The sequence below is a fragment of the Verruconis gallopava genome (assembly GCF_000836295.1).
Source record: "Verruconis gallopava strain CBS 43764 unplaced genomic scaffold supercont1.3, whole genome shotgun sequence".
Taxonomy (NCBI): Eukaryota; Fungi; Ascomycota; class Dothideomycetes; order Venturiales; family Sympoventuriaceae; genus Verruconis; species Verruconis gallopava.
Genome location: NW_015622139.1, coordinates 1053204 through 1077922, shown reverse-complemented (window position 1 = coordinate 1077922; position 24719 = coordinate 1053204). Strand labels below are relative to the sequence as shown.

At 50.4% G+C, this 24719-nt stretch overlaps 10 protein-coding genes across 10 annotated transcripts; 6 read left to right on the top strand and 4 right to left on the bottom strand.

Moving 5' to 3' along the window:
* Window positions 1-487: 487 nt before the first annotated feature.
* PV09_01343 (uncharacterized protein) lies at window positions 488-2817 on the bottom strand. Its single transcript, XM_016354214.1, has 3 exons — window positions 2192-2817; window positions 977-2141; window positions 488-924 (listed from the first exon to the last, which is right to left on the bottom strand). Exons 1-3 carry the CDS (start codon window positions 2484-2486, stop codon window positions 729-731), a joined length of 1656 nt encoding a protein of 551 aa, XP_016218309.1. The 5' UTR covers window positions 2487-2817; the 3' UTR covers window positions 488-728.
* A 243-nt stretch (window positions 2818-3060) lies between these two features.
* PV09_01342 (allophanate hydrolase) lies at window positions 3061-5858 on the top strand. The gene is made up of 3 exons (XM_016354213.1): window positions 3061-3850; window positions 3901-5309; window positions 5361-5858. Exons 1-3 carry the CDS (start codon window positions 3277-3279, stop codon window positions 5562-5564), a joined length of 2187 nt encoding a protein of 728 aa, XP_016218308.1. The 5' UTR covers window positions 3061-3276; the 3' UTR covers window positions 5565-5858.
* A 1965-nt stretch (window positions 5859-7823) lies between these two features.
* PV09_01341 (uncharacterized protein) lies at window positions 7824-9029 on the bottom strand. Its single transcript, XM_016354212.1, has 3 exons — window positions 8522-9029; window positions 8321-8466; window positions 7824-8266 (listed from the first exon to the last, which is right to left on the bottom strand). The coding sequence occupies exons 1-3, from the start codon at window positions 8932-8934 to the stop codon at window positions 8196-8198; spliced, it is 630 nt and encodes a 209-aa protein (XP_016218307.1). The 5' UTR covers window positions 8935-9029; the 3' UTR covers window positions 7824-8195.
* A 151-nt stretch (window positions 9030-9180) lies between these two features.
* Window positions 9181-12650, bottom strand: PV09_01340 (uncharacterized protein). The gene is made up of 4 exons (XM_016354211.1): window positions 12311-12650; window positions 11664-12262; window positions 9703-11614; window positions 9181-9650 (listed from the first exon to the last, which is right to left on the bottom strand). Exons 1-4 carry the CDS (start codon window positions 12459-12461, stop codon window positions 9478-9480), a joined length of 2835 nt encoding a protein of 944 aa, XP_016218306.1. The 5' UTR covers window positions 12462-12650; the 3' UTR covers window positions 9181-9477.
* Window positions 12651-13126: 476 nt separating this feature from the next.
* Window positions 13127-15806, top strand: PV09_01339 (uncharacterized protein). Its single transcript, XM_016354210.1, has 2 exons — window positions 13127-13959; window positions 14016-15806. The coding sequence occupies exons 1-2, from the start codon at window positions 13437-13439 to the stop codon at window positions 15125-15127; spliced, it is 1635 nt and encodes a 544-aa protein (XP_016218305.1). The 5' UTR covers window positions 13127-13436; the 3' UTR covers window positions 15128-15806.
* Window positions 15807-16378: 572 nt separating this feature from the next.
* Window positions 16379-19184, top strand: PV09_01338 (uncharacterized protein; the record flags this gene model as incomplete). Its single annotated transcript, XM_016354209.1, has 5 exons — window positions 16379-16515; window positions 16574-17695; window positions 17743-18217; window positions 18267-18959; window positions 19017-19184. The coding sequence occupies 5 exons, from the start codon at window positions 16379-16381 to the stop codon at window positions 19182-19184; spliced, it is 2595 nt and encodes an 864-aa protein (XP_016218304.1).
* Window positions 19185-19876: 692 nt separating this feature from the next.
* PV09_01337 (uncharacterized protein) lies at window positions 19877-20862 on the top strand (the record flags this gene model as incomplete). Its single annotated transcript, XM_016354208.1, has 3 exons — window positions 19877-20045; window positions 20096-20280; window positions 20341-20862. 3 exons carry the CDS (start codon window positions 19877-19879, stop codon window positions 20860-20862), a joined length of 876 nt encoding a protein of 291 aa, XP_016218303.1.
* Window positions 20863-21514: 652 nt separating this feature from the next.
* On the top strand, window positions 21515-22117 carry PV09_01336 (uncharacterized protein; the record flags this gene model as incomplete). The annotated part of the gene is made up of 1 exon (XM_016354207.1): window positions 21515-22117. The coding sequence occupies one exon, from the start codon at window positions 21515-21517 to the stop codon at window positions 22115-22117; it is 603 nt and encodes a 200-aa protein (XP_016218302.1).
* Window positions 22118-22480: 363 nt separating this feature from the next.
* PV09_01335 (uncharacterized protein) lies at window positions 22481-22879 on the top strand (the record flags this gene model as incomplete). Its single annotated transcript, XM_016354206.1, has 1 exon — window positions 22481-22879. One exon carries the CDS (start codon window positions 22481-22483, stop codon window positions 22877-22879), a length of 399 nt encoding a protein of 132 aa, XP_016218301.1.
* Window positions 22880-23147: 268 nt separating this feature from the next.
* PV09_01334 (uncharacterized protein) lies at window positions 23148-24666 on the bottom strand. The gene has a single exon (XM_016354205.1). It carries the CDS (start codon window positions 24633-24635, stop codon window positions 23277-23279), a length of 1359 nt encoding a protein of 452 aa, XP_016218300.1. The 5' UTR covers window positions 24636-24666; the 3' UTR covers window positions 23148-23276.
* Window positions 24667-24719: the final 53 nt, after the last annotated feature.

Here is a 24719-nt window from a genome sequence, read left to right as displayed (position 1 = left end):
CGTTTTAAACACCGCCAAATCTCCGAATAGTGAACAGCTGCATGCGCATATCGCACTCATTAGGAATTTAGCAGCAGCACAACCGATGATGGGAGCCCTGTCGGCCCTACGCCGTGGGGTCAGGTTGAGATCTTCACAGGGTCACTTTGCACCGATAGACAGGAACAGACGAGCGTCTAACGCGAGGCCAGGCCTTAAGCATGAGAGACAAGCTGGTGGGCCTGCTTCGTTTCCTTTGGTGGGACAGACACACAAACGATGGGTGATAGACGATTCCTGGACAGAGCATAGTTAAGCCAGCTGCAGGCTGGGGTGCTTGAGCTGGGAAAAAGCAACGTGCTGATAAGGAATGCTCCAATCGATCGAGGCTGAACCGCAGTGAACCGACGGGACCTAGCCGGATTTAGAGCTAGTTCTATTCTAGGCTGGTGCGTCTCGGTCAGGTCCATCTTCTGGTCCTCATCACAGTGCGCGGAAAAAAGCATCGGAATGATTCTTGGTCGTCAATTTGGCATTCAAAAGTTTAGCGGTGCTTCAGCCTTCACATCTACCATCACCGTCGGCTGAAGGTCTCTGAGAATGAAGCGGCTTATGCAGCTTCTCAACATTATGGTATCAAAAACAGATTCCGTGAAAGACAGTGCTCCAGTCCCATCAGATGTGCTGCACTCTCCAAGCCCCGTAAATATAGAACTCTACTTCCTCTCTTCTGATTCTGTGACTTGTACTTAGACAATCTCTTTCTCCTTTGTGATCACAGGGTCTTTGAGCTCATCAATTGGCTCTTCGCCGTCGTACACAGGCGGTGTAAGCGTCTCGCCTAGCTGCGGAGGGTAGATTGCTTCGTCGACGAGCGAAACGGTTTGGGGTGAGAAGTAGTTGATAGTGTAATAGGAGGTAAAGGCAATGAAGAAGCCGAAGATCCTGTCGCACTGTCAGTCTCATATCATGAGCACCAGCGTTAAATTGAACATACCAGGCAAAAGTGTAGATCTTCCATGCTCCACCAACGTTGAGGTTGACATTGATCGACTTTGCGAAGCCAGGCATGAGGGGTGCCACGGCAATGATGAAAGCAGCGAATGGTCTCCAGTGCCAACCGCCCGTGTACCAGTAAATACCATGGTCTCTGTACATCTCGTGGAGATTAAGCTTGCGCTGCTTAATGATGTAATAGTCACAAACCATAATGCCCGCGATTGGACCCATCAAGCAAGAGTAACCTGACAAGAATGCGAGAAGTCCCGCGGCATTCTTGATGATGTTCCAAGGAGTAGACACAACACAAAAAATTGAGATGAAGAGGGTCCCACGGAAAATGTTGACATACTTTGGCGCGAGACCAGTGATATCGTTCGAGAAGGGATAGGAGCCAGCAGCAATCTGATTGCCAATCGTGGCAAGCATGAAACTGGCGGAGACAAAGAATTTGGCTGCTCGAGAGTCAAACTTTGCGATGACTGCAGGCATGTACCATTGGAAGCTACCCCAAAGGTAGGCGTGGGCGCTTGTGACGAAGATTGGAGTGAGGGCACCAAGAGTACCAATGACTGGGAGGGCGAAGAATTGATGGTATCCTCCAAGGCGATTTTTGCTGAACCGGCCAAAGTCGGGCATGTTGACTGCCATAGAACTGAAAAGGCCAATGATAGCGTTGAGGCCAGTGAGCGCCGAGTAGGCAGTGTTCATGTACGTGCTGGTAATCTTCGCATGACCAGTGACATATGGACCTCCTCCATGCGTGACAATAATGGCCCACAAAAAAAGCGCCAAGAAAGTTGGAGGCACTACCACGCCTTTCACCCAAAACAAGACGCGTAACTTCTTGATTGGCATAAGTGACAGCGTCGTTTGGATGATCCAATAAAGCATGAAGCAGAGAAGCCCGGCGCTAGTGATACCCGCATTCTCAGGCAAGTGATTGGGGAAGTTGATAAAGCTGGGCCAGATAGCTTCCAACATGCGCTGTAGAAATTCACCGGCCTGAACGGTGAGGATAGCAGTCCACATCATGGCAACGAATGCTCTGATGCATATGATGGGGAAGCTGCCGTACATGCCGAAGATTGAGCGAGTGATGACTGGAAATGGTACAGCATACGTTGCTCCCATCTTGCCCGTTGCAGTAATGACGAAGGAGCCTGATGATGATGTCAGTACAAGAACAAGACGGAAGCGCGCCAGGACATACAAATGAAGAAGCCAAAGAAAACAATGGGGATAGTTTCTCGTGCCGTGAAGCCAAGAGACATGACGCTGCTGACAACACTGGCAAGAGGTGGAGCCAACATGTCACTCGTCCAATAGGCCCAATAGTCAATACCTCCCCATGTTCTGTCTTCTGGAGGCACTGGATCAAGGTCAGGATTGCTCCATCGTGGGAAGTTCGCGTATATTCCCGTTCTAAAGGGCACCCGTAGGTGAAATTGAGGACCCAGTCTGGCCTTCACCTTGGATCCAAATCGTTTTGGAGAAAGTACCGACATGGCTGTTCTGATCGCAATTGCAAAGGCTCCAATCCGATGACCGTCGTATTCTGATCAGATGTGGATTCTTGACCATCAGCGGACGAGGGTTCCATGCTCCTTCATATATACGCATTTCGCCAGAGATTCATTCCAACCAAAACGTGCGAAAATCCAATACTGATACCCTCGTCGCCGGGCCGGTAGGTGTTCACGAAGCTGGAGATAGGCGACACGACGGGCGCCAGAGGCCACCTGCTGGACTTTGTCGCGTGCAGAAGGCCACATTTTTTTGGCCTCCTCCACTACTCGGCTGCGGCATGAATGACACGAAAGGTGCAGTTGATCGAGATTGGTCCGCTGAAAGACTGGGCGTGCTGCCCTGCAGCTTGTAAATCTCGACAGATAGGAACGAGGGCCAGGTTTTCCCAAAAGGGGTTTAGCCTTCGCAAACGTTGATCCTCTGTGGTTGGCTATAGTCAAAGTGATGATAAGGAACACTGAAGCCTTTGGCCGCCGCCGCCCACCTGCGGCCGTCGCGCTGCCGAATGTTCTTGCTTGGGCCTACGGTCGTTGTCCGCCGGCGCATTGCTGCCACTGCGGCCGGCCAGTTGTATGTCGACTTTCAGCAGACATGGTCCTGTAGCGCTTGATCTTTGGCTGAATACCAAACATCTGCGCTCCGCGTTGTTAACCCGTCGCTGATTTCGAGAACGGAGAACCTCGTGTTGGCAACGTATTTAAGAGCCTTTTAGCAGAGAACGAATTCTTATCGAGCTTTGGTCCATTAACCTTTGTCGGCTTCGTCAGCATGACCACAAAGTTGCCCGAGTCGATCACATTTGATGCGAAGCCATATGGCTTCACCTTCAATCCAAGACACACCGCTTTGGTGATTATTGACATGCAACGCGATTTCTTGCTTAAAGATGGATTCGGTGAGATCCAAGGTGGTAATCTGGAGATGGTGCAAGCCTCCATTGCTCCCACAAAGAGGCTCTTGGATCTGTGCCGGAAAGCTGGCCTTAGCATTTTTCACACTCGCGAAGGCCACAAACCTGACCTCTCAGATCTGCCAAGCTCCAAGTTGCACAGGCAGGCTGCGATGCCAGGGAACACGCAACATAGATTCGTAATTGGAGAAAAGGGTCCTTTGGGGCGGCTTCTCACTCGTGGCGAATATGGACATGATATCGTCGATGAGTTGGCCCCGTTACCCGGTGAAGTCGTTATCGACAAGCCCGGCAAGGGCTCATTTTGGAACACCGATATACTGCACAAGCTGAAAGCAAGGGCGATCACTCATCTTATTGTTTCTGGCGTGACCACAGAATGCTGTTTTGCAACCACCATTCGAGAGGCGAATGATCGTGGCTTCGAGTGTTGTAAGTTTCAAAGCGCAGGCCTGCAGATATTGACAAGTTGACTTTCCCAGGCGGAATCGAAGAAGCAACCGCGGGATATAATGCCGACTTCAAGTGCGCCTCGCTAGACATGATTCATTGGTCGCAAGGCTTATTTGGCTTTGTTTCCTCACTTCAATCATTTGTCGATGCATTGGAGCCTTACTTGCCACATGCAGAATCTACGTTGTCTCCTCCATTGACCCCTTCCGTATGGGACGGCGACGTACGAATCTCGAGCTTGCGCGCAGCCTACAGGGCTGGTCTGTCCCCGGTGACTGTCGTCGAGTCGCTGTACAAGACGATTGAAGCCTATGAAAATGAGAATTCAGGCGTCTGGATACACTTGCAGCCAAAGGACCAGCTTATAAACGAAGCAAAAGCTCTTGTGGCAAAATATCCCGACAAATCAGCTCTGCCTCCACTTTATGGCATTCCATTTAATCTCAAGGACAGCCTGGATGTAGCTGGCCTTCCAACTACAACTGCTTGTCCACCATTGACACACATTGCATCAACGTCTACGCCTACCTATGAGAAATGCGTTGCGCAAGGCGCTTTATTTCTTGGAAAGGTAAACCTTGACCAGCTCGCCACGGGCTTGAATGGTACCCGCAGTCCCTACGGTATTCCACATTCCGTGTATCACGAAGACTATATCTCGGGTGGCTCTTCGTCGGGTAGCAGCGTGTCTGTCGGCGCGTCTTTGGTGTCTTTTTCAATTGCTACTGATACTGCAGGATCTGGCCGCGTGCCTGCCGCATTCAATGGAGTCGTTGGATACAAGCCGACTCGAGGGATTTTGTCAACGGTAGGCCTTGTTCCCGCATGTTTGTCATTGGACTGTATTGCAATTATCGCAAGGACTGTTGAGGATGCTCGAACAGTCTGGCAGATCTGCGAAGGATATGATCCTAGAGATCGTTATTCCAAAACGCCCATTGGCTTTGACCGTCACGTTAACTCAATCGGCCCAGAAGCCACGCGTTTCAAGTTTGGCATCCCGCCACCAGAATCTCTGAGCGTTTGCTCGCCTGTGTATCGAAAGATGTTCCATGAATCTGTGAAGCAGTTACAGAATATTGGTGGAGTCCTCACACCGATTGATTGGACTCCTTTCGAGAAAGGCGGTCGATTGCTCTACGATGGAACATTCGTGTCCGAAAGGTTAGCCAACTTGCCGGACGATTTTCTGGAAAAGAACTCAAAACATCTGCATCCTGTGATTCTCGAACTATTCCAACAGGTCCAAGCACGCAACAGCTCAGCGGTGCAAGCCTATCGAGATCTGCAAGCAAAAGCATTGTATACAAGACAGGCTGAGGAGGTTTTGGGTTACTCTGGAACCGGGGTCGACATCGTGGTGGTACCTACTACAGTCACACACTGGAAAACGAAGGAGCTGCTCGCAGATCCAATTAAGAAGAACAGCCAGTTGGGAGTAAGTACCTTTAACATAATCCTTTGGCCAAGTGGCTGATAAATCTCGCAGGAGTTCACCCATTGCGGCAACGTGCTTGATCTCTGTGCTATTTCCATTCCCGCTGGCGAGTATGAGATCTCTGAGCTTTCTGGGAACAAAGATGACCGCGGCAAACTTCCGTTCGGCGTCATGTTCCTCGCTTCGAGCCGGATGGACGCAGAGATCCTTGAGCTAGCAAGGAGATTCGAGGCAAGGATGAGCTCGAAGTCGTAACCACCTTTATCTGGACGTTGAACTATTGTGTCCTTCCGCATTTTAACGAAGTTTATGGTTGCATTCCATGGCGTTGCGCATGCATACACTGGAAATGTGTGAGCGATAGTGGTACTTTGATGTTATGCTGCTCAATGATCTCTGTTGGATCACATTCCAACATGGGGGTAAATCATTAGTGACATTCAATTCTGAAACGAAGATCTCCGTCATGAATCGTAAGCATCAAATTGTATTCCCCATCACAGAAGAGCGTTCTGATGAAAAGATTGCTGCCAAAGAGGTCAAGGTAACGAGTATATAAATTCTTTTGAGCATCGAAGTTCTGGACAGAGTAAGCCAATATTCGGCAGATATTGACTAATTCTTGTCCATTTGGCCAGTACTGTTCTTCGCGGTTAGAAAGCCGCAAAGCTGTCTCGTATTCAGTTCCGTCCCGTTACTTGAGCGACGCATCTAAGGAAAATGGTGACCATTTGATGCACATCGATACAATCCTCCAGCCAGCGCTCTCATAGTAAGTCTCATGAAATCGGGATATCTATTTTTTTTTTCAAGCTAAATCTCCGACTTTTGGAGCGTATAAGCAATTTGGCATTTTAGGAATTGCATTTGCGCCAACTGCATTCGATTACTTGTTCTCACGACTGCATACTTTCAGTGTTCTGTCTGCGCATTACACCTTCATTCTGTGAGCAATCTGGGTGATGATAAGCTCTGAATTTTGCGTTGGAAAAGCCTTGTCTTGTATTTTCTATGCTTCGCCTACCTTTCACCAGCAAGTTCCCAAGGCCTCATCGTAGCTTTCGTCTTGGTTCTAGTAAGCTCATTTTTCACCGAGACGGGTTTCTCCAAGGAACAAGCGTTATCTCCATTAGCCGTCCCAGGACTCTCTGCTATTGATATACCTGCTCCCATTACAGTATCCACCACGTCTAGAGGTTTCTCTGCTGCTCGTATGCGAATAAGCAATTCGAGGGCATCTTGGTACGGTCGTGTCCGAAGGCACTCAAAAAGTGCTTTGAACCGTCTATTCTCAGTTTCAAGGTTCGCATATTTGCGCTTCACTGCCTCAGAGCGACTTTCTCCTCTGATCGTCGTGTATTGGCAACCAAGAGTATGTCGATCGCATTGTGAGCATGTTGGCCTGCTGCCGTCGCACTAAAGCTCAGAATATTAGCTTTGGAAAAATGTCTAACGAAACAGACACGTCAAGCATGCTTTTATTTTCTTACGACGACACTGCTCGCAAGCTGCGATAATAGCTACTCGTTTCCCTAGAGTACTGGAAGATGTCCTTGATGGGAGCGCAACAGACTTATGGCACACTTGCGCACCAGTCGCGGAAGATAACGGTGTTGTAGTCGGTGCCGGTAAGATACGAGCCAAGTGTTTGTCCATTTCATCCAGTATGGGTAGCTTGAAGCCTTTTAGCTAAGGTTAATATGCTCCGTAATACAGATATTTGCGAAACACCGAAAATTGCGGATGTTTTGTGATTTCGAGACACGAGCAACCCTTGTACGTCATTAAGAACGCCAGAAGGGTTGGGAGGAGCGCCTTACGGGCAGCTGAAGGACGAAATATGCATTGGCCTTGAATGTGAAAGCTTTAGTATAAGTTAAATGGCCCCAAAAACCGGACAATAACCCGGCAACGATGCATGGAATCATTCATTTCCTGAGTGAAAGCAGCCTTTGGCAGCATCCCCTAAGATCTTCGGATCACCTCCCCACGAAGCTCCGACACGCGTTCCCCAAGCTGCACCCCTCAGAAAATCCGATTCTTGGCAGAAAGTAGTGCAAACAGTAATTATGATTCCAGTGATCAGCCTCAATTGGGTTGTACGCCATGGGGTTGCTGCAGGCGGCCGAGCGCCTGCTCAAGTCCAGGTTTGCCTATTCCCCGGTGGAAAGCTTTAAGTCGCAATCTTATTGGATATAATAGACGTACGGAGAACTTGCCGACGTACGAAGGAAAACGTTCCGAATGATGTGGTCTGGTCCGTGCAGGTCCGTTGAGATATTCAGTCGTTAATGGCGGCAATTATGGCCGAGGGAAGAAAAAGATCGAAGTTGGACTCGAACTATGACGAAAGGAAGTTTTGATTGAGGTCTCGTTCTTTGCCGGCGGACAAGAGCGATTGGTGCTGATCGATGGGGTTACAATGTCGATCAACCACGTCTCCGCTTTTGATCCAACGGCCACAGAACGCGATAAGAAGGCACTGAAACAAGATGTAAAAAGCTTCTTTTTTCGGATGGGCCCTCAGAATATGAGTCAAATCACAACGCAGAATGTGCTTTCACGTCCTTAGAAACAATCGCGTGGCCAGAATCTTGAATTGGCTCAACAAACGCGTATATCGTGCATCATAGCGCGCTTACGGAACCTACACAAGTAGTTCGGATTAGGAACTTGCAGGTGCCAACATGCAATGTTTCTGAAAAATGATAAATAAGCACAAAAAAGAGTGTCAATGCCGAGAAGGAGGATATGAACAGGAATGTGCAGGCAGAGGTGCAATGATCAGATGCGCTCGATACTAAGGTTGCGCCAGAGGCTTCATGGAAGATGCAAAGGATATATATTCGTAGGGTATTGGAAGAGATTAGGTTCGAGTCACTCGCATCACTCGTCGTCCAGTATCGAACTCGCGAGCGGGCCGAAAAAGGGTACTTCATATCTGTCCAGCGTTGTGGCTTGAGCGAGCTTTAGCACATCTGTCCATTTTAGAAACGTAGGAAGTGACATACCATCCACATAAGCTCGGAAAGTTAACATGGCGATTAGGCATAGGTCGCCGCATAGTATCAGCCAAGAGAGTATGCTGCTCCAAGAGAAAATAATATGTACAACAAAGAGAAACGTAAAGAGGAGTGAAGACTGCCATGCATGGAACCTTAGTATTGTGTCAGCAACAAGCTTCTTGTTATGCCAAAGTTGAAAGGCCATACCGCACGTAATCGCTCTTATGTTCGAGCACAAGCAATAGTACTCCTCCAGCCGGAGGCAGCAACAAATATGCCAGACAAGCTTCCCAGTCCATCCTGATTCCCAGTCTCGTCTCAAAAAGATCCACATCTTCTCGAGCGACGCCGCCGCCACTGCCAAAGCCCGCCGTTCTATCGCCATAACCGTGCTCTACATCACCGTCGCCCCAACCTCCGCCAGGTGGAAAGAAACCGCCTACATGCCGTGGCGATATCGGTGTTTGCGCTGCTGCTGTTCCTATGTTCTTGGCTGATTCACGGCGCTGCTGTTGCTCTGGTCGAGGGCTCAAGGTTGGAGAACGGACATTGTTCTGCTGGGGGCTGAGCGCACGTTCGCGCTCCGGGGGAACGTCCTGGTACGGCGCAAAATCAGCCATAGTAAGCGTATGAGGATGGGTGAGGTGGTGAGATGTTACATGTGGAACTGCACAGTTGAAGAAGCGTGTACGTGGACGCGAAAGCAGAGCACATCAATGCGCGCTGTCATTGCGTATTAGCGCACGGGAGGATCCGACGCTAGAACAGTCTGTGATCGAGGAAACATCGGAGCGTTGAACGAGGTGAAAAAGGGAAGCTTACTCGACATTATGATAATAAATTGAGGACAGCTGCCCTTTGCGTTGATGAAATGTGCCTTAAAACTCCATATATTCAAGCTAATAATGATGGATGTACTAGCCCGCACAATTTGTCCATGAACGTACGCCATTAACATGCCACAACCCTGAGTGAATGCTTGTACAGGCAGATCAATCAAAAGCATTCCTAGTGTACAAGAGAACAAGCCCGACACAGACGCTGTTGTCAAGCCAGGCAGATCCAGATCAAAATCTTGTCCCACAATCGGAATCGTTAAGAATATCGTGCTTCCATCAAGTCATCTACCGGCATTCTTATACTCCGAGGATTGAGCAGCAATCCTAGCAGATTTGTAGATAATTACTAGGCACCAGGCCTCGCCCATTCGCTTCTTTGCCGCATACTTCAGCTTCCCACCACCCATCGTCCTGATGTCTGAGGACGGCAAGCACGTCGCCCTTTGCGAACCCTAGTTCTTCGGGTATTTGCGCTTGATACATGTACAATGCTCTCGCTACCATCGTTGTCAGTTCCAGTCCACGTTGAAAGCTGTTCATTGAACATACCGTAGTGCATAATGGGTATCCCATCCCTCGTAGTCATTCGACCAGGTTCAGCGACGCTTTTCGACCTCACACGTCCCACCTCATTGCCCCCACCGCCAACATACATGCTCTGTGGCCTGCCCCTCTGGGTTCCATATCCACCTTCGGATTGTGGAGATGGTGAAGCAAGCTGCACTGCCATTGGCCCACCACCAGCACGACTCTGGGGGCGGGAGGCCGGGCCACCGAAGTGCGGTTGAGGGGAAACTGCCCGCGCTGGTGGTGCACCACGTTGAGAACCATAGTTTGTATTTGCTCGAGGCCGTCCGGAATTACCAGGAGGTGTACTGCCGTACGGGTTTGGCGACACTGGTCTGGCATTGTTATGAAGGCCAGCAGATGATGGGGGTCTGTTGTACGCATTGTGCGACGGGGTGCGCCCCTGATTAGGTGATTGGTGCTGCTGGTTGTACACGGCAGGCTGTGGGCTTGCTGCACGTATTGGCTGAGGCGACGCCGCACGCATTATATGATTATTTTGATTCCTGCCCCAAGTTCCACCACCGCTGCCACGGTTAAAAATGTCATCCTTTTTTGCTGTGAATTGCTTGGTAGTTTCACGCATTGCTTTTGCTGTGTGTGCAGCGGGCGGTGCACCAAGACGGCTCACGGGTACATCATAGGCAGGCGGAGGTGTACCCCGTTGAGCTCCGACAATATTCGCGTTAGATAGGGGCGTTGGCATCCCTCCTGGCAAAGGTGAAGCACCTGGTGCAGGTGTCGCAAGACCTGCGTACCTGTCGGCTGTTTGCCGAACAGATGACGCTTTCGTGATACCTTTCAAATCCTCAAGGGCTTGCGCGATCGGATCCATCTCCAGGTTGTCATTGCCGCTCTTCTGTTGTTGAGAGGAATTTCCCATATCTGGACTTTCAACATCGAAGACATTATTGCCGACATTAAGTTGGAATTGTGCGTTGGGGTCAACAGGTTCAGCTTCAGGAGTTGGTTCTTGACCTCGAGTAAAAGTATTTCCACGTCCGCGATATCTGGCTGGGCTGTCGCGGTTGTCGGTGTCATAACTGACGTTTTTACCCGCTGGTGAGGCCGACCATGTGCTTCGAGGATTAGTTGGCGTAGCTGAAGCCGAGGAAGTCTCGGAATTTGCTCCTGCAAGTTCTCGGCCATGCCTACTCTTCGATCGCTTGAACGGGCTGTTAAAGAAGCCTCGTTTCCTTGGTGACTGATCTTCCCCAACAGGTGTCAGCTGAGGGATATCCATCTGTTTCACGGGCGATGCAGCACCGCTAGATGGCCCGTAACTTGTGAAAGAGCTTGGATTCGAATACTCGCTTGCAGAATCTCGGCTTGACGGACGAATAGGGCTTGAGGCTGCACTTCGCTCGCCTGGTGGGGGTATGTTTGGAGTAGAGCGACAGAATTGTGTCATGCCATTGCTGGGATACGGGTTGTGTGGAATCTGCGGTACGTCTTCCATATTTACTTGCTGATATGGATTTCCACGGACAGATTGTCTCCCACTATTGTAAACCTGATGGTGACCTGAGCGTACAGAACGATCAGAGCGATCAGATCGCCGGAACGGATCTTGCTCTGGTGGCGGAGGTTTAGCAGCCATCCCCATTTCTTGCGCGAGTGCTGTGTTTGGACTAGGATCGTTGTGGGATTCAAAAACTGATGGCTGTGGCGACGAGCTCCTAATGGCGGGATTGATGGGTCGTGGGAACTGCGCAACAGTATATGCTTCGTCCATCGAAGCTTCAGATGCTGCATCACTGGCATCACCTCTGCAAAAGTCAATGTATTTTGGTGGGTCTGGAATCTCCTGGCCAGTTCCTTTTTCTTTAATGAAGGTGATGATGTCCTTTTCGACATCGCAGTCTTCAAGAGACAAACGAATTTTCTCGCAAGACTTTTCCCTATGTTAGCTTGTCGTCTTTATGTTTAGGAGGCTAACATACCGCATCATCACTCACACACACTGTAGATGAAATGTTTGCGAACGTCCAGAGACTCGTCTTAAGGAAGTCGATACGCTCCTCCTCGAGGTCCTGGAACTTATCACATGCAGCCTTCCACTCCCTGTTCCACCTGCCAGTCGTTTCTTCGAGGACCTTAATGGCAGCCTCATACTCGCTACTGTTGCTGCTCATCTGGATCTGCGTCTTCTCAAGCTTCGCTTTATTCTTTCTTTCCTCGTGACCCATGACCATATGCCCTTGGGCAAGGTAACCCTTGACCTTGAGGCAATCGTTCTCGTATTTGTCACGGGCCTTATTCGCAGCAGCCGTCTGTTGGGCTTTGCACTTGTGAAGCTTCTCGATACCGACTTGTACAATCTTACGCCTTTCTTTCAAGGCACCTGCGAAGGCAGCTAAGGGCTCGTCCAGTTCTGATCGCATCTGTGCAGCGTTATTCTGGTGGGCTTTACCCATGGCTTCGATTTCTGCGCGGACAACATCGAGCGAGAGACGCAGAGTTCCAGACTCTGCGGAGCCGAGAGGTTTGCGAGCGAGGGATAATAGTCTTTTGGCGTAGTCCTCCTCTATAGCAGCGCGAGCTACTCCTTGTTAGCTGCCGTTTCCTCCTAAGTGAGTCCAAAACTCACCAGAGTAGAATGCCTTCAGCTCGTCGCAAGTCGTCTTCGCATTATGCATGCGCTCAAGTAGAGGAGCGACGCCAGCGTCATCCTTCCCCCAGAAGTTATTTGAGAAGGACAGTGGCACTGAAGGCGGCTCTGAAGAAGTCGCAGCAGGCATCCCGCGCGATTTTATGTCAGAGCCGCTTGACAACGAGTTGTGTAGTGTTGAGGTCTTGAAGTTGTTTTATTTCTCTTCTAACGACTGTCTGTATGAATATGAACAGCAAGTGACAATTATCTTGAGAGAATGTACAGCCGACAAGGGTGGGCTGGATGATGTTCGTAAGGAAACGCAGTGTTGACTTTCGTCGTCTCCATGACAACCACCCTTGATCAGCGCAAACACGTGACTAAACTCAACAAACATACACGCGATCTGCAGACGGCCCTTCTCGAATGACGTGTTATATGATTCAATTGCTTGGGTTTGATGCTTTCTTCTATGTCTGGCCTCGTTGTCGAGGGGCTGGAGGCAGGCATTTGCTGTTGCACATACGACCACGTCCCGCACATGAGTGTGATGATGGTTCACTTGACTTCTCTTGATACTTCATTCTTGCTTGCTTTCCAAACCACATTCTGTAGCAGATATAAGTTGTTAGGATGAAGAACGTCCATCGAGATTCGAATTGATGTGAAGGAAACTTCCCAACATCGCTGGCTTGCCTTTAACGCCGTCAATGTTCTCCATTAGTAATCAGCAGTCTCGACGCTTCTGCGCTGTCAGGGTTTCACATCTAGGGACGAAACGTAATTTGCCATTCTCAGTCCAGGAAGTACAAGCACATAATGAGGCACCTTCGATCAACTTAGCTGTCTTGTATTGTTTGTCGTTCTGGTCTTGGCATTTCGCTACTTCTATCCTAGAGTTCATGAAGACAGAAGATTGCGCGAACGGTATTAACAGCGTCCACACAGCACGTTCAACGCAAGGATCAATTTCTTCCTATCTCGAATTTGCCGTAGAATTTCGCACGTTGCAAATCGTCAATTTCAGAACCTGATATTGCTGGACCGAGCGTCTATATAGGCTGAAGTGTATCTCCTTTTGAACCTCGGTCTCTCGTCATTCACCTACGCTTTTCCACACGTCATGTCTACATTTCAGTACGAGAACATCCTCCTGCCGGATGAACCGGTTCTGCTCGTTAATCGAGACTGGCAAGTTCCGGGGCGAAAACCTCGGAAGTCCAAGAAACTCCACGAAGGCCAGTTCAGTGGCAAAGTCCACAGTTTTAAGAACAGGAGCCAAACACAAGGCTCAAGGCCAATTCAATTCGAGCCCCTGCCTTTGAAGACCAAAAATTCCTTGGTTTTGTGTAATATTTCGTCCGAGAAGACGTCAATTATTAACAAGCGATGCGCGAGAAACGATCAGGAGCGAGAAGATCCGCAGCATCATAAGCTAAAAACAAGTCTTCCATCGCACTCTTCATCTCATGTTGGTGGTTCTTCCCATGCAAAGCTTCCTGGCAGCACTGCTCACGCTATTTTGGCTGGTTCCCAGACTGGCACCTTTGGCAGGAGGCAATGTCCAGGAGCAGACGCATGTCTTCTCAGGCTTACGAACTACGACACTCCCAGCTTTATCCCGAAAGCCAGGTACTTCGACTTTTGTGAGTAATGCATTCTTCACTCCTGCCACTGAGGTATCTAATAACTTCAATTACAGATATTAACAACATCGGTGATCTCATGTATCCTCTTAAAGGAAAATACCTTCTTAATCCGCTACGAAGTGTTTGGCTCCCAATTGTTCTGGTAGATGAGTTATGGTTCTACAGCATACTCTATACCGTAGCCAGGCATCTTCACGCGAGCCCAGATCATGGAGATCACGAGAGGCAATGCTTGTATCTTGCTGATATGCTTTTTCAAAGACTGAGACGACGGCTTGAGATGAGCTCCGATGGTGATGGATTGACAGACGTTGACTGCGCCGCTGTTTCCTGCTTACTTTCAATCGAGCACAACTTCGGCACTAAAGAGGCTTTGGCTCACCATGCGAAGGGACTGGCAACATTCATATCTAAGAGAGGCGGTGTCAACCGAATCAGTGGTGTTTTGAGAACAAAAATTTGCAGAGCCGATGTCGAGGCTGCTATCGACTTTGAGACCGAGCCAGCAATTATATATCCCGACAAAACTGAAGTTACATCACTTCAAAGAGAACTCCCAGGTCCCGCGGCACACTATACGGAGCACCCTGCTTACTCCGCCGTGCTCAGATATCTCAGCGTTCCACTGGCTGGCATTGCTAGCGACTTGATGTCGCTAGTTTGGTATCTGGAAAGCGAAACAGCCAGTTCCAAGCTTCTCAACCCTTTCACTATCGATGAAAAAGTACTCAATCTTGAATACCGTCTTGTCCGCTACAAAGGCGATAATTTGACCCTTCTTGATAACGCTTTCCGCACGGCTTGCATGATATTCATCAAATGTATCATCACTCCAATTAGCAGAGTGAGGAGTACTTCGACCGCTCTAGTCAATTCTCTCCTGAAATACGTCTCAAGGACTTCAAGCTTACCTTACCCGTTGTCTCTATGGATACTTTATATGGGTCAAATCGCAATTTGTGAACTCGACTATGAGAAGATGGCGATTTCGTCGATGCTGACTAATGAGCTGAGATCCAAAGCTCAGGGTACGTCTCCAACTTGGAGTACGGTAAAATCACATCTTAAAAAAATTGCCTGGGTAGACTCTATTTTTGATCAAGTAGGAGAGAAGATATGGACAGAGTTCAATGGTGTGACAGCAATAAAAACAGCATCGTCGTAATAACCGCCCCCACCACCATCATCATCATCATCAACAACAATAACAGCAACAACTTCATCGTCATCATCATCATGAGCCTCTCAGGGAATTGACAAATTCTGGTTTGATTTCGACACAAGCACATGCTTTGGATACTTTCAAGTCTGCGAATGTCGATTCACCTACTCAAACAACGTTAAATTAGAATGAAGAAGCTGAGGACTATCACAGCAGCGAACTTGAAGGTTTGGCCTTTACTCTCGAAGTATCGAAAGACAAAGCATGCCCGCACAGGCCCCGTTGTTCCCTTGGAATGGATTTCCAAATATAGTTCGGACTTTGCAAATTAGAGCTGCAAATTTCGAGTGTCGAATGTTGAGAATTCAAATCACGACAGAGTGCTTCCACGGTGTGCGTGATTCATAAAATATTGCAGTCACGTTAGCCTCATAAGAGCATTCGAATCCAGCTTCACTCAGACATACATCAGGCATTGGGAATAGTTCGCCTGCAATCTTATCAGTCTCGAACAGGCTTTTCTCAGGCCATGGGAACCAATCGCTTTACAAGTATTTGAGTCTGGCTTGTAGTTACAAGAGGCATCAACTTTGTGTTTGAATGTAGTACGCCAAGTGCGTCAATATATTAGACGACCTAATGAACGTACGTCGGAATTGGCTTTTTCCAAAATGTAATAGAGTATACTGGAACTTTAGAGGGAGTATTCATTTATAGACCATGGACGCAGATGTGTACAGATTGATTCGAAAAGCAAACTGATAGAAGATGCTTCTGGATCAGCTTTGCTCATTCAACTGCACATTGGCACATGTGAACTATCAAATAGCTATTGGCGTGAATCGTTTTAGTTCTCGACAACTGAAAACTGAAATACCCAATCTGACATCTGTTCTTTGTCGATTATCCGCTGATGTCTAGAAATCTCCTGTGGTGGTATGAAGATGGACGACTAATTTTCACGGATTTGCTTATTATTTTGTCCGACATTGATGAACAGGAGAAAACGAATCACTTGAAAGAATTTGACCACTGTTCCCCGTGAATCGAGGATGTAACCTCAATGATGTTCATGTCGTACGTGGCTGCGCCGCAAGATGATGAAATGGACGGCTGTGTTCCCGTGCTCCTATTGGTTGTCCGGGCGTAAGCTTCGATCACATTGATGCTCTCCATCCCGTGCTTGTCCTCCAAACTGTGGAAAGGCATCTTCTCCTCGCCCTTTACCCAAGTGACCCCAGACGTCTTGCAGACATGGCGACGTCGCCTCCACCTGTTGAAGATCAGGGGCGTCTGCTCGAGGATGCGCTCACGGTGGTGCGGCAGCAAACTGTTCAGATGAAGCGCTGCCTGGAGAGTCCGGGGAAGCTCATGGACGCACTCAAATGCAGGTACGCATGCAATGATTCAATAACAGTATAACTGGAGTGCAGCTAAGTTCTGGGACAGCTCGACGTTGGTTTCGGAACTGCGAACCAGCAGCCTTGGGCCTAAGCAGTACTATGAGCTTTACATGGCTGTCTTCGATGCGCTGCGACATCTGGCTGTCTTTTTGCGCGAGAATCACCCTGTCACACACCTTGCCGACTTGTATGAGCTTGTGCAATACGCAGGAAACATCATTCCGCGCCTGTACCTCATGATTACCGTTGGGACAGTGTATATGTCGATAGAAGATGCACCCGTCAAGGAGATAATGAAGGACATGATGGAGATGAGTCGAGGTGTCCAGCATCCAATTCGCGGGCTGTTTTTGAGATACTATCTGACGGGTCAAGCAAGAGATCACCTACCGCAAGGTAGCGGGGATGGACCGGAAGGCAATCTTCAGGACAGCATCAACTTCATTTTGACCAATTTTGTCGAAATGAACAAGCTCTGGGTGCGTTGGCAACATCAGGGACAGACAAGGGACAGGGCTATTCGTACAAAGGAGCGGCAAGAGCTCCAGCTGCTCGTCGGTAGCAACCTCGTGCGCCTAAGTCAATTGGTGGATCTGGACAATTACAAGCAGATACTGCGACCGCTTTTGGAGCAGGTTGTCCAATGCAAGGATGTCCTTGCGCAAGAATATCTCCTTGATGTTGTCATTCAGGTCTTTCCTGACGAATTCCACCTCCACACGCTTGACCAATTCCTTTCGGCAACATCCAGACTACACCCGAATGTCAACGTCAAGTCTATCGTCATCGGACTAATGGATAGACTGTCCGCATATGCTGCCAGGGAAGCAGAGGCTCTTAGTCCGGAGCAAAAGCAGCAAATGGAAGAGAAAGCAATGCATGACCTTCTGCAAAGGCTGCAGATCGCAAAGGACAACTCGCCAGCGGAACACCAGAATGGTGAAAGCATAGATGTTGCATCCACGCCCTCGGAGACGACTACTGCGGTGGAATCGGACGTTGCTTCGCAGGCCGAGACGGTCGATGGAAGCAGACCAGGTCGTGGCATTCCCGAAGACATTAGACTGTTCGAAATCTTCAACGAGCAGGTGCAAAGTTTGGTAAAGCTGCAACGGTTGCCCTTGGCGGACGCAGTGGCACTCATGGTTTCACTGACAAATCTTGCTTTGTACGACACGACGCGGCATAATTCTAGCAATCGCTAACACTGCACAGGAACATTTATCCAGACCAATTGGACTACGTAGACTCTGTTCTCGCATTCGCAAGAGAAAAGGTCTCGCAGTATGTCAACAGCGCCGATCTCCATTCCCAAGCCGCACAATCAAGCATCCTTCAACTGCTTCTCGCGCCTGTTAAAGCGTATTTCTCGATATTCACAGCTCTCTCTCTGCCGAACTTCATTCCCCTTCTTCATGCACAGCCATATCCGACCCGAAGAGCAGTAGCTGGTGAAATCGCGAGAACGCTTCTTCAGAACCAGATCAAGATTGATTCTGAGGAAGGTCTGAAGTCAATATTAGAGATATTGCGTGTCATCATCAAGGAGGGTACCCAGCAACAGCCAAATTACTCAGGGGGCCCGCTGCAACGAAGAGGCGCCGAGACGGATGAGACGATCGAGGAACAAGGATGGTTAGCACGGATAGTACATCTGCTGCAAGGACCTAAGAACGACGTGCAATATAAGGTAAGTGGATGTGCTCAACAAGTTAAGCTTCATGCTGACAGATGCACAGCTGCTTCAGATCGCTCAGAAAGCCTTTGCAGAAGGTGGCGAGCGTATTAAATACACCTACCCTCCTCTCGTAACCGCCGCCCTCAAGTTAGCACGATCCTACAAAGCTCGCGAACACCTCGAGGACAACTGGTCGACCCAAACTCAGGCTCTCTACAAGTTCGTTCATTCACTCATTTCAGCGTTGTATAGTCGAGTGAACGGTTTCAATGACATGGCCCTGCGCCTGTACGTCTCTTGCGGTCAGGTGGCGGATCAGACGGGCCACGAGGAGATTGCGTACGAGTTCTTCGCGCAAGCTTTCACCGTCTACGAGGAGGCAATCAGTGACAGCAGGGCACAATTCCAAGCTGTTTGCGTTGTGGCCAGCGCGTTGCATCAAACTCGCAATTTCAGTCGGGAGAACTATGATACGTTGATCACGAAGTGTGCATTACACGGCAGCAAGCTGTTGAAAAAGCCGGATCAGTGCCGCGCGGTATATCTAGCCAGCCACCTCTGGTGGGCGACGCCGAATAGTGTCTTGGGTGAGGAGGACACGAAGGACTTGTACCGCGATGGGAAGCGCGTCTTGGAATGTCTGCAGCGGGCTCTGAGGGTTGCAGACGCGTGCATGGACACCGCGGTTTCCGTGGAGCTGTTTGTGGAGATTCTGAACAGATACGTATACTACTACGAGCAGGAGAACGAAGCAGTAAGTATACCTCCATTCAACACTTTTCACTGCAGCGCCACTCATGACTGCTTCCAGGTTACCACGAAATACCTCAACGGCCTGATCGAATTGATCCATTCGAACCTGAATTCGAACGAGGCTCAATCGTCGCTTGATAATCCGCGGAAACATTTCCAAAGGACGCTGGACTACATCAACGTTTGTAATTTCGAAGGTGTGGTTACAAACCCGCCCTTGGCTTGAGCTGACTGGCTTTGTTTTCCACGTTCAAAGAAGAGCCTTAATTCATTTGTATCGCCCAGATATTTTCCCAAGGACCTCTTGGACACGGCCAGCAGCATTTGCATGGCGTCATGTTGGTCCCTTGAAGTTGGCGGGTGATTTAGTTGTGACATAAGGTCGATGTGCGATAGTCACGTCGGATATGTGAGCATCAAAAATAAATTTCAAAACCAGAGCTCGAGAACTGTCCGGTGGACGGCACCCTGCATCGCTGGACGTGAGAATGTCAAGTTTGATCGGAAGAGAAAGCGTAGCCGATGCTTCCACGGGCGAGGACGGTCGAAACGGCCGTGTCAGCCAGCAGTCTGCAGTGCAGGCGTCGACTTTGAGCCTGCTGTGTTGGGCGGCGATGTTCGGCAACTTGCAGCGTACGCTGGCCTGGGTGTCGGTTTCTTTGGTGCGGCAATTGGACGGATTGGGACTAATCCAGCGTGAGCCTCGGAACAACAGCTACCTGTCGCGGCTAACATCACCCCTCTCTGAAAAAGTGCGAGTCCTGCGTTCCGTCTTGTACGAGTTTCTTCTTTGTTCGTAGCCTTTTCTTCGCAAGCAAATTCTCTGGCTCGCGTGCAGAATCTCAGAATCTCTTCTGTCCGTATATTTTTGGCTCTTGTTTTGCGTTCCACCATTTGATCACGCTCAATTGAGTCGAGATGGCCTCCAACCGTGCGGCGAATGTCGCGAAGCACCTCAACTATCCCCAGGGCCTGCTCGCGGGACAGGTCGCCATCATCACCGGCTCCGGCCAGGGAATTGGTGCTGAGATGGCGAGGCTGTTTGCGAACGAGGGCGCCAAGGTTATTGTGAGCGACGTCGACGGCGGTACGTTGTCCCTTGCGACTGTATCAGGTGGATACTAAAACATCAGGCAGAGAAGGCAAACAGCGTCGCAAAGGCGATCAACGAGTCCGGCGGCTCGGCAATTGCTGTCGCAGGCGACCTCTTGAACGACGCGCACATTCCCGAGCTGGTGAAGAAAGCGGCGGAGTTCGGCAACGGCAAGATCCACATCATCGTCAACAACGCCGGCTTCACCTGGGACGGAGTGATCCACAAGGTGCGATGCTCTCAGCTCAGAAATGCACAAGAGAAAATTCGAGACTGACTATCTGAACAGACCACCGACAAGCAGTGGGACACCATGCTCGCCCTCCACTGCTCGGCACCGTTCAAGCTCATCCGTGCCGCTGCCCCGTACTTCCGCGTCAAGGACGGCGAGCCGAGAAACATCATCAACATCTCATCCACCTCCGGTCTCCACGGAAATGCCGGGCAGGCGAACTACGCACTCGCCAAGGCTGGCGTGGTCGGTTTGACCAAGACGATCGCGAAGGAGTGGGGTCCTGCTTTTGGCGTGCGCGCCAACACGGTCGCCTTTGGCTACATCCAGACACGTTTGACGGCCGCCAAAGAGATCGGTGCCGTGCAGGTGCTTCCGGACGGAACCAAGGTTGCGCTCGGCATCCCAGGTGCTCAACAGGCTGCCAGGGCTGGTGCAAAGCAGACATATCCGGACATTCCTCTGGGACGGCCTGGTAATGCCACCGAGGCTGCTGCAGCCGTCCTCGCTGTTGCGTCGCCACTGTTCAGCTATGTGTCAGGTCAGACCATCAGCGTCACCGGCGGCAGGAATATCTAGACAGATGTGGGACGGTCATTGTGTACATATATATTATACAGCGAGACTCATAGCGTAGTTGCATGGGAATTAGACCACCTTGTCGTTCTAAGTGCTTGTCAAGAACCGGCCCTCCTTGTGCCCCCTTTGTTTTTTGGCATATCGAACTGCGGTGCTAAAGCTCGAAGTGGACGGAATCACCGCCAAGCCAAAATGCTGCTTCGTGTTGTGTCTGGAACGGCGTGTTCCGTAGCGTGAGCCAAATCTAGAACAGGGTCAGCTCGATCTTAGGGTGGGCTGCACGTTCGCTTATGAGGCGTCAAATCATCCAACGGAACAAGCATCCTTTGATCTTGACCTCTTTTCTCCTGGGGAAAGCCGATGACTTTAGTTTTCCATGGATTAAGCCGGCCACAGGTGCGCGTTTTGGCACTTCGGGATCTTCGAGCCTCCACAAGCGAGGCTGAGAAAAGAAACATGGCTGATCCGACGGTCCACTTTTCTCGATCGGTGCTGAACAGTTCGAGAGAAAGATGGCTCGTTATTATTTCTGTTCCCGCCCTCCTTGGCCTCCCAGCGCGCTTTGTTCCCGTTCATCCTTTGGACCGTCCGTATAGATAGTGCCGCCGCTGCTCCCAGGTCACGTCGAGACGTCTACATCCTGTAAGAGACAATGTCTTCGTCGGCCGAACGGGTGTTTCGAATAGTCGAACTGCTAGACTTGATCCTCGCGAACCTCGCCCTGCGTGACCTTCTTTCCGCCCAGCGAGTCAATTTTCATTGGCATCAGGTCATAAAAAACTCTTCGCGGCTGCAGGAGTCCAAGTATCTTCTTCCCGACAGATCGGCGAGCCGTTCTCCAGAACAGTTCGCGATCACAAATCCGCTGTACCTTCAGCGATTCGTGCAGCAAGCGGCCTTCTTTGCGCTCCAGCAGCTGAATCCTGCCGTTCAGTTCATCGGCATGGACCGGTTCGTTCGAACCAGAGAAAGGAGCTTCGCAGATCCGGAGGCCAACTGGAGGGACATGCTGCTGTTTCAACCGCCTGTGCGGCTCGCCCTGCTCAAGTCGATGAGCCCCCACTACGACGACGGTTACTTCTACATCGAGAATAGCAAAGGCTTAAGAATGGGAGACGTGGTCGACTTCTTCCGGAGGAAGGCGTTGGACGGCATGCACGCGGTCGAGTTACTCTCCGCGACTGCCACGCGCAAGGTGGTGTGGAGCGTGATGCCAGCAACTCTCCCGGAAGAGCAGGATGGCGAGCGAATTTGAGAGGAGTTCATGTAGTCAGCTTTGTTCTTTGGATACCCCAGATTTCTTCATGTGTTTCAGCTCTGGACGAGCCAGGCGCCCGATTCCTTGGTTAGTAAGGACAAGTTGGAGCAAAGTAACTGTAAGGCAACTAGACCGTAACAGCGACCTACGAGCCAGTCACTTCTGTTGTCGAACACGGGAAGCTCGATTTGCCGTCCACGAAGTGGAATTTGATTTTGAGGCCAGCGTCATTCTCCATCAAGCTCTGATGCATCCACCATAGCCAGCGACACACTCCCAGCAAGTGGCCGCTACTCTCCGGACTCTGACCCCGAGTGGCCGAGCCCGGCGTGCGAAGAACCGTCAGAGATACGAAAGGCGATGATCGACGCAACCGGCGCTCTGGTCTACAAACCCGAGTACGAACATGAGTCCATCCATTACAAAGAAAGCGCCATCAGCGGCGCTTACGCGGGTTGCAAACTTAACGTCCCCGACGAAGACCCTGTGGATGAGTACATCCGCGGTAAGATCAAGGCGATGCTCGATCTCGTCGAGCAGAGCGTCCAGAGTCGTGTCAGGTCGGTGAACGACGCGCTCACGATCGGCTTAGCCCAGGCCGTGAAGGTATTCTACGCAGCGACTGCACCGGTCACAGATGGCTACCGCAACGTCGTCGCTGCGCCGTCTCGGCTACACGCACGTTTGAACAAGGAAAAGCAGGCGATCAAGGCTGAGCTGGAGCTGATACGGCTGAGACTGGCGGAGGCGAGGCTATAAACGAAGGAAGCAGCACTGCATATGACGGAACATGGATTGATGCTCAGCGTCAAGTTATTTTGGGTGAGTAGTGATTTGTGCCGCAAAGCCTTTGGTAATGCCGAGCTGATCGCCGACACAGGGCCTGTCCTTCATACTCTGCGTGGCAATGCTGGCTTGGGCACTCGATGGCTGGATGATGGACTTGGGTTTCGATTCATTCCAAAATTGGCTGCAGAGCGACGCATTGTGAACGAGACGCACAGACGGAAGCGAGTGGTTTTTTGGAAGTCCATTTGAAACTTCAAATTAGATTTTTGGTTCGTCAAGCGAAACGCCGTCGCTAATGCAGAAGTTTTTCTTTTTAAATACGGAACGATCCTGGTACTCGGATCCAGACAGGCAATCAGAATCATGGCTAAGCTCCCAAAGTATCATACTTCGCCCTGTATTCACTAATTCGCTCCATCTCGTTCTCATTCAGGCCCCGTACGCATACCTCCATGCCATGAACCGTCTCCTCTTCGTCCTCGTGTCTTACCGTGGCCCTAGCCATAACTCCCATTGTAGTTTTGACCGGCCTAACGGGCCTGATACTCGTGCGCTGCACAATCGGATATATGTATGCCCCTTTCTTCAGTCTGGAGCCACTCTCCCCATCGTTCAGGACCAGAGCCACGCTGTCGTTCCAAGGGTCGTCCGGATTGCCAGCCTGCTGATACGTCTCGTACTGGCGAAGGCGCTTGTAGCGGAAAGCGCGGCGGCCGGTCTCTGGGTTCTCGTAATCGTACAGGTCTTCTGAATCATTCTTGGGATCTTCGGTGGAAAATTTGCGCTTGATGGCGGGAACGCTGTCCGTACTCTCCGGAATCAAGACGTCGTAGCGGAATTCTGGAAGTGGCTTTGGTCGCGAGGGATCTGTGCGTGCCAGCGCTACCTTCTCCTCGTACGCGGCTTCCTCGTCCGGAGTGTGCTGCAGAGGTCGAATAAGTGCAACATCAAGGCGCTGATCGTAATGCGAGGTGATGTCTGATGGGTTGTTCTGATACTTGATCAACACGTAGTTGCCGGTATCAGGGAAGGAATCAAGGTCAGGCAAAATAGGATAGCTGTCAAGCAGCTTGAGCGATGGCTTCGTCGGATGAACGGGTGCTTTCCATGCTTTCTTCTCCTCCTCTGTAGGTCTTGCGCCGCGGAGTTGGCTCTGCGAATCCTCGCCAGTATACACGTCCGCCGGATTCGCGATGTCAAATCCTTTCACTATGCCTCGCAATATTGAAATGGGATCGTCTTTGTTGGCCGGCTGCTTCGGTCGATTGCGATTTGCGTTCCGCCCAGCCATCAGGACATTGGTCTTTGGCGTCTTGTTGACCGTCGACGACGAGCTGATGTACTCCGTTCGCCGCAAAAAGCTGACGGCGTTCGTCGACGCAGCTGGCTTGCCGAGCGCATTCAAAGGCCGCAGTAATTCTCGGTCCTTTGGATGTAGGGGAGCGGGATGTTCATCGAACATGATCTTGCGCTCGTCGCCCTGGAACACACCCTCAATGCCTACTAGGTCTATTGGCATGCCCAGCTCGGCATCCGCCTCAATATTGAGCGGCTGTTCACGCGCAAGTCGCGACGCATAGTTGGGCGAGGTGTACAGACCACTGGACAGTCCGGTGTTGGGGATATCAAGGAACTTTGGATAGAACGGCGGCGGCGGCAGAGCATTGGAATACCTTATGCGAGCAAGATAGTCCTGATGGACATGCGGATGCCCTGGGCGCGACATGGCGCTTCGTGACCTTGTTGGTGTATGAGCGTGCGCCGAAGGACTCTGTTACTGGTGTTTTGGGCATCTCGAAATGGAGGGCTA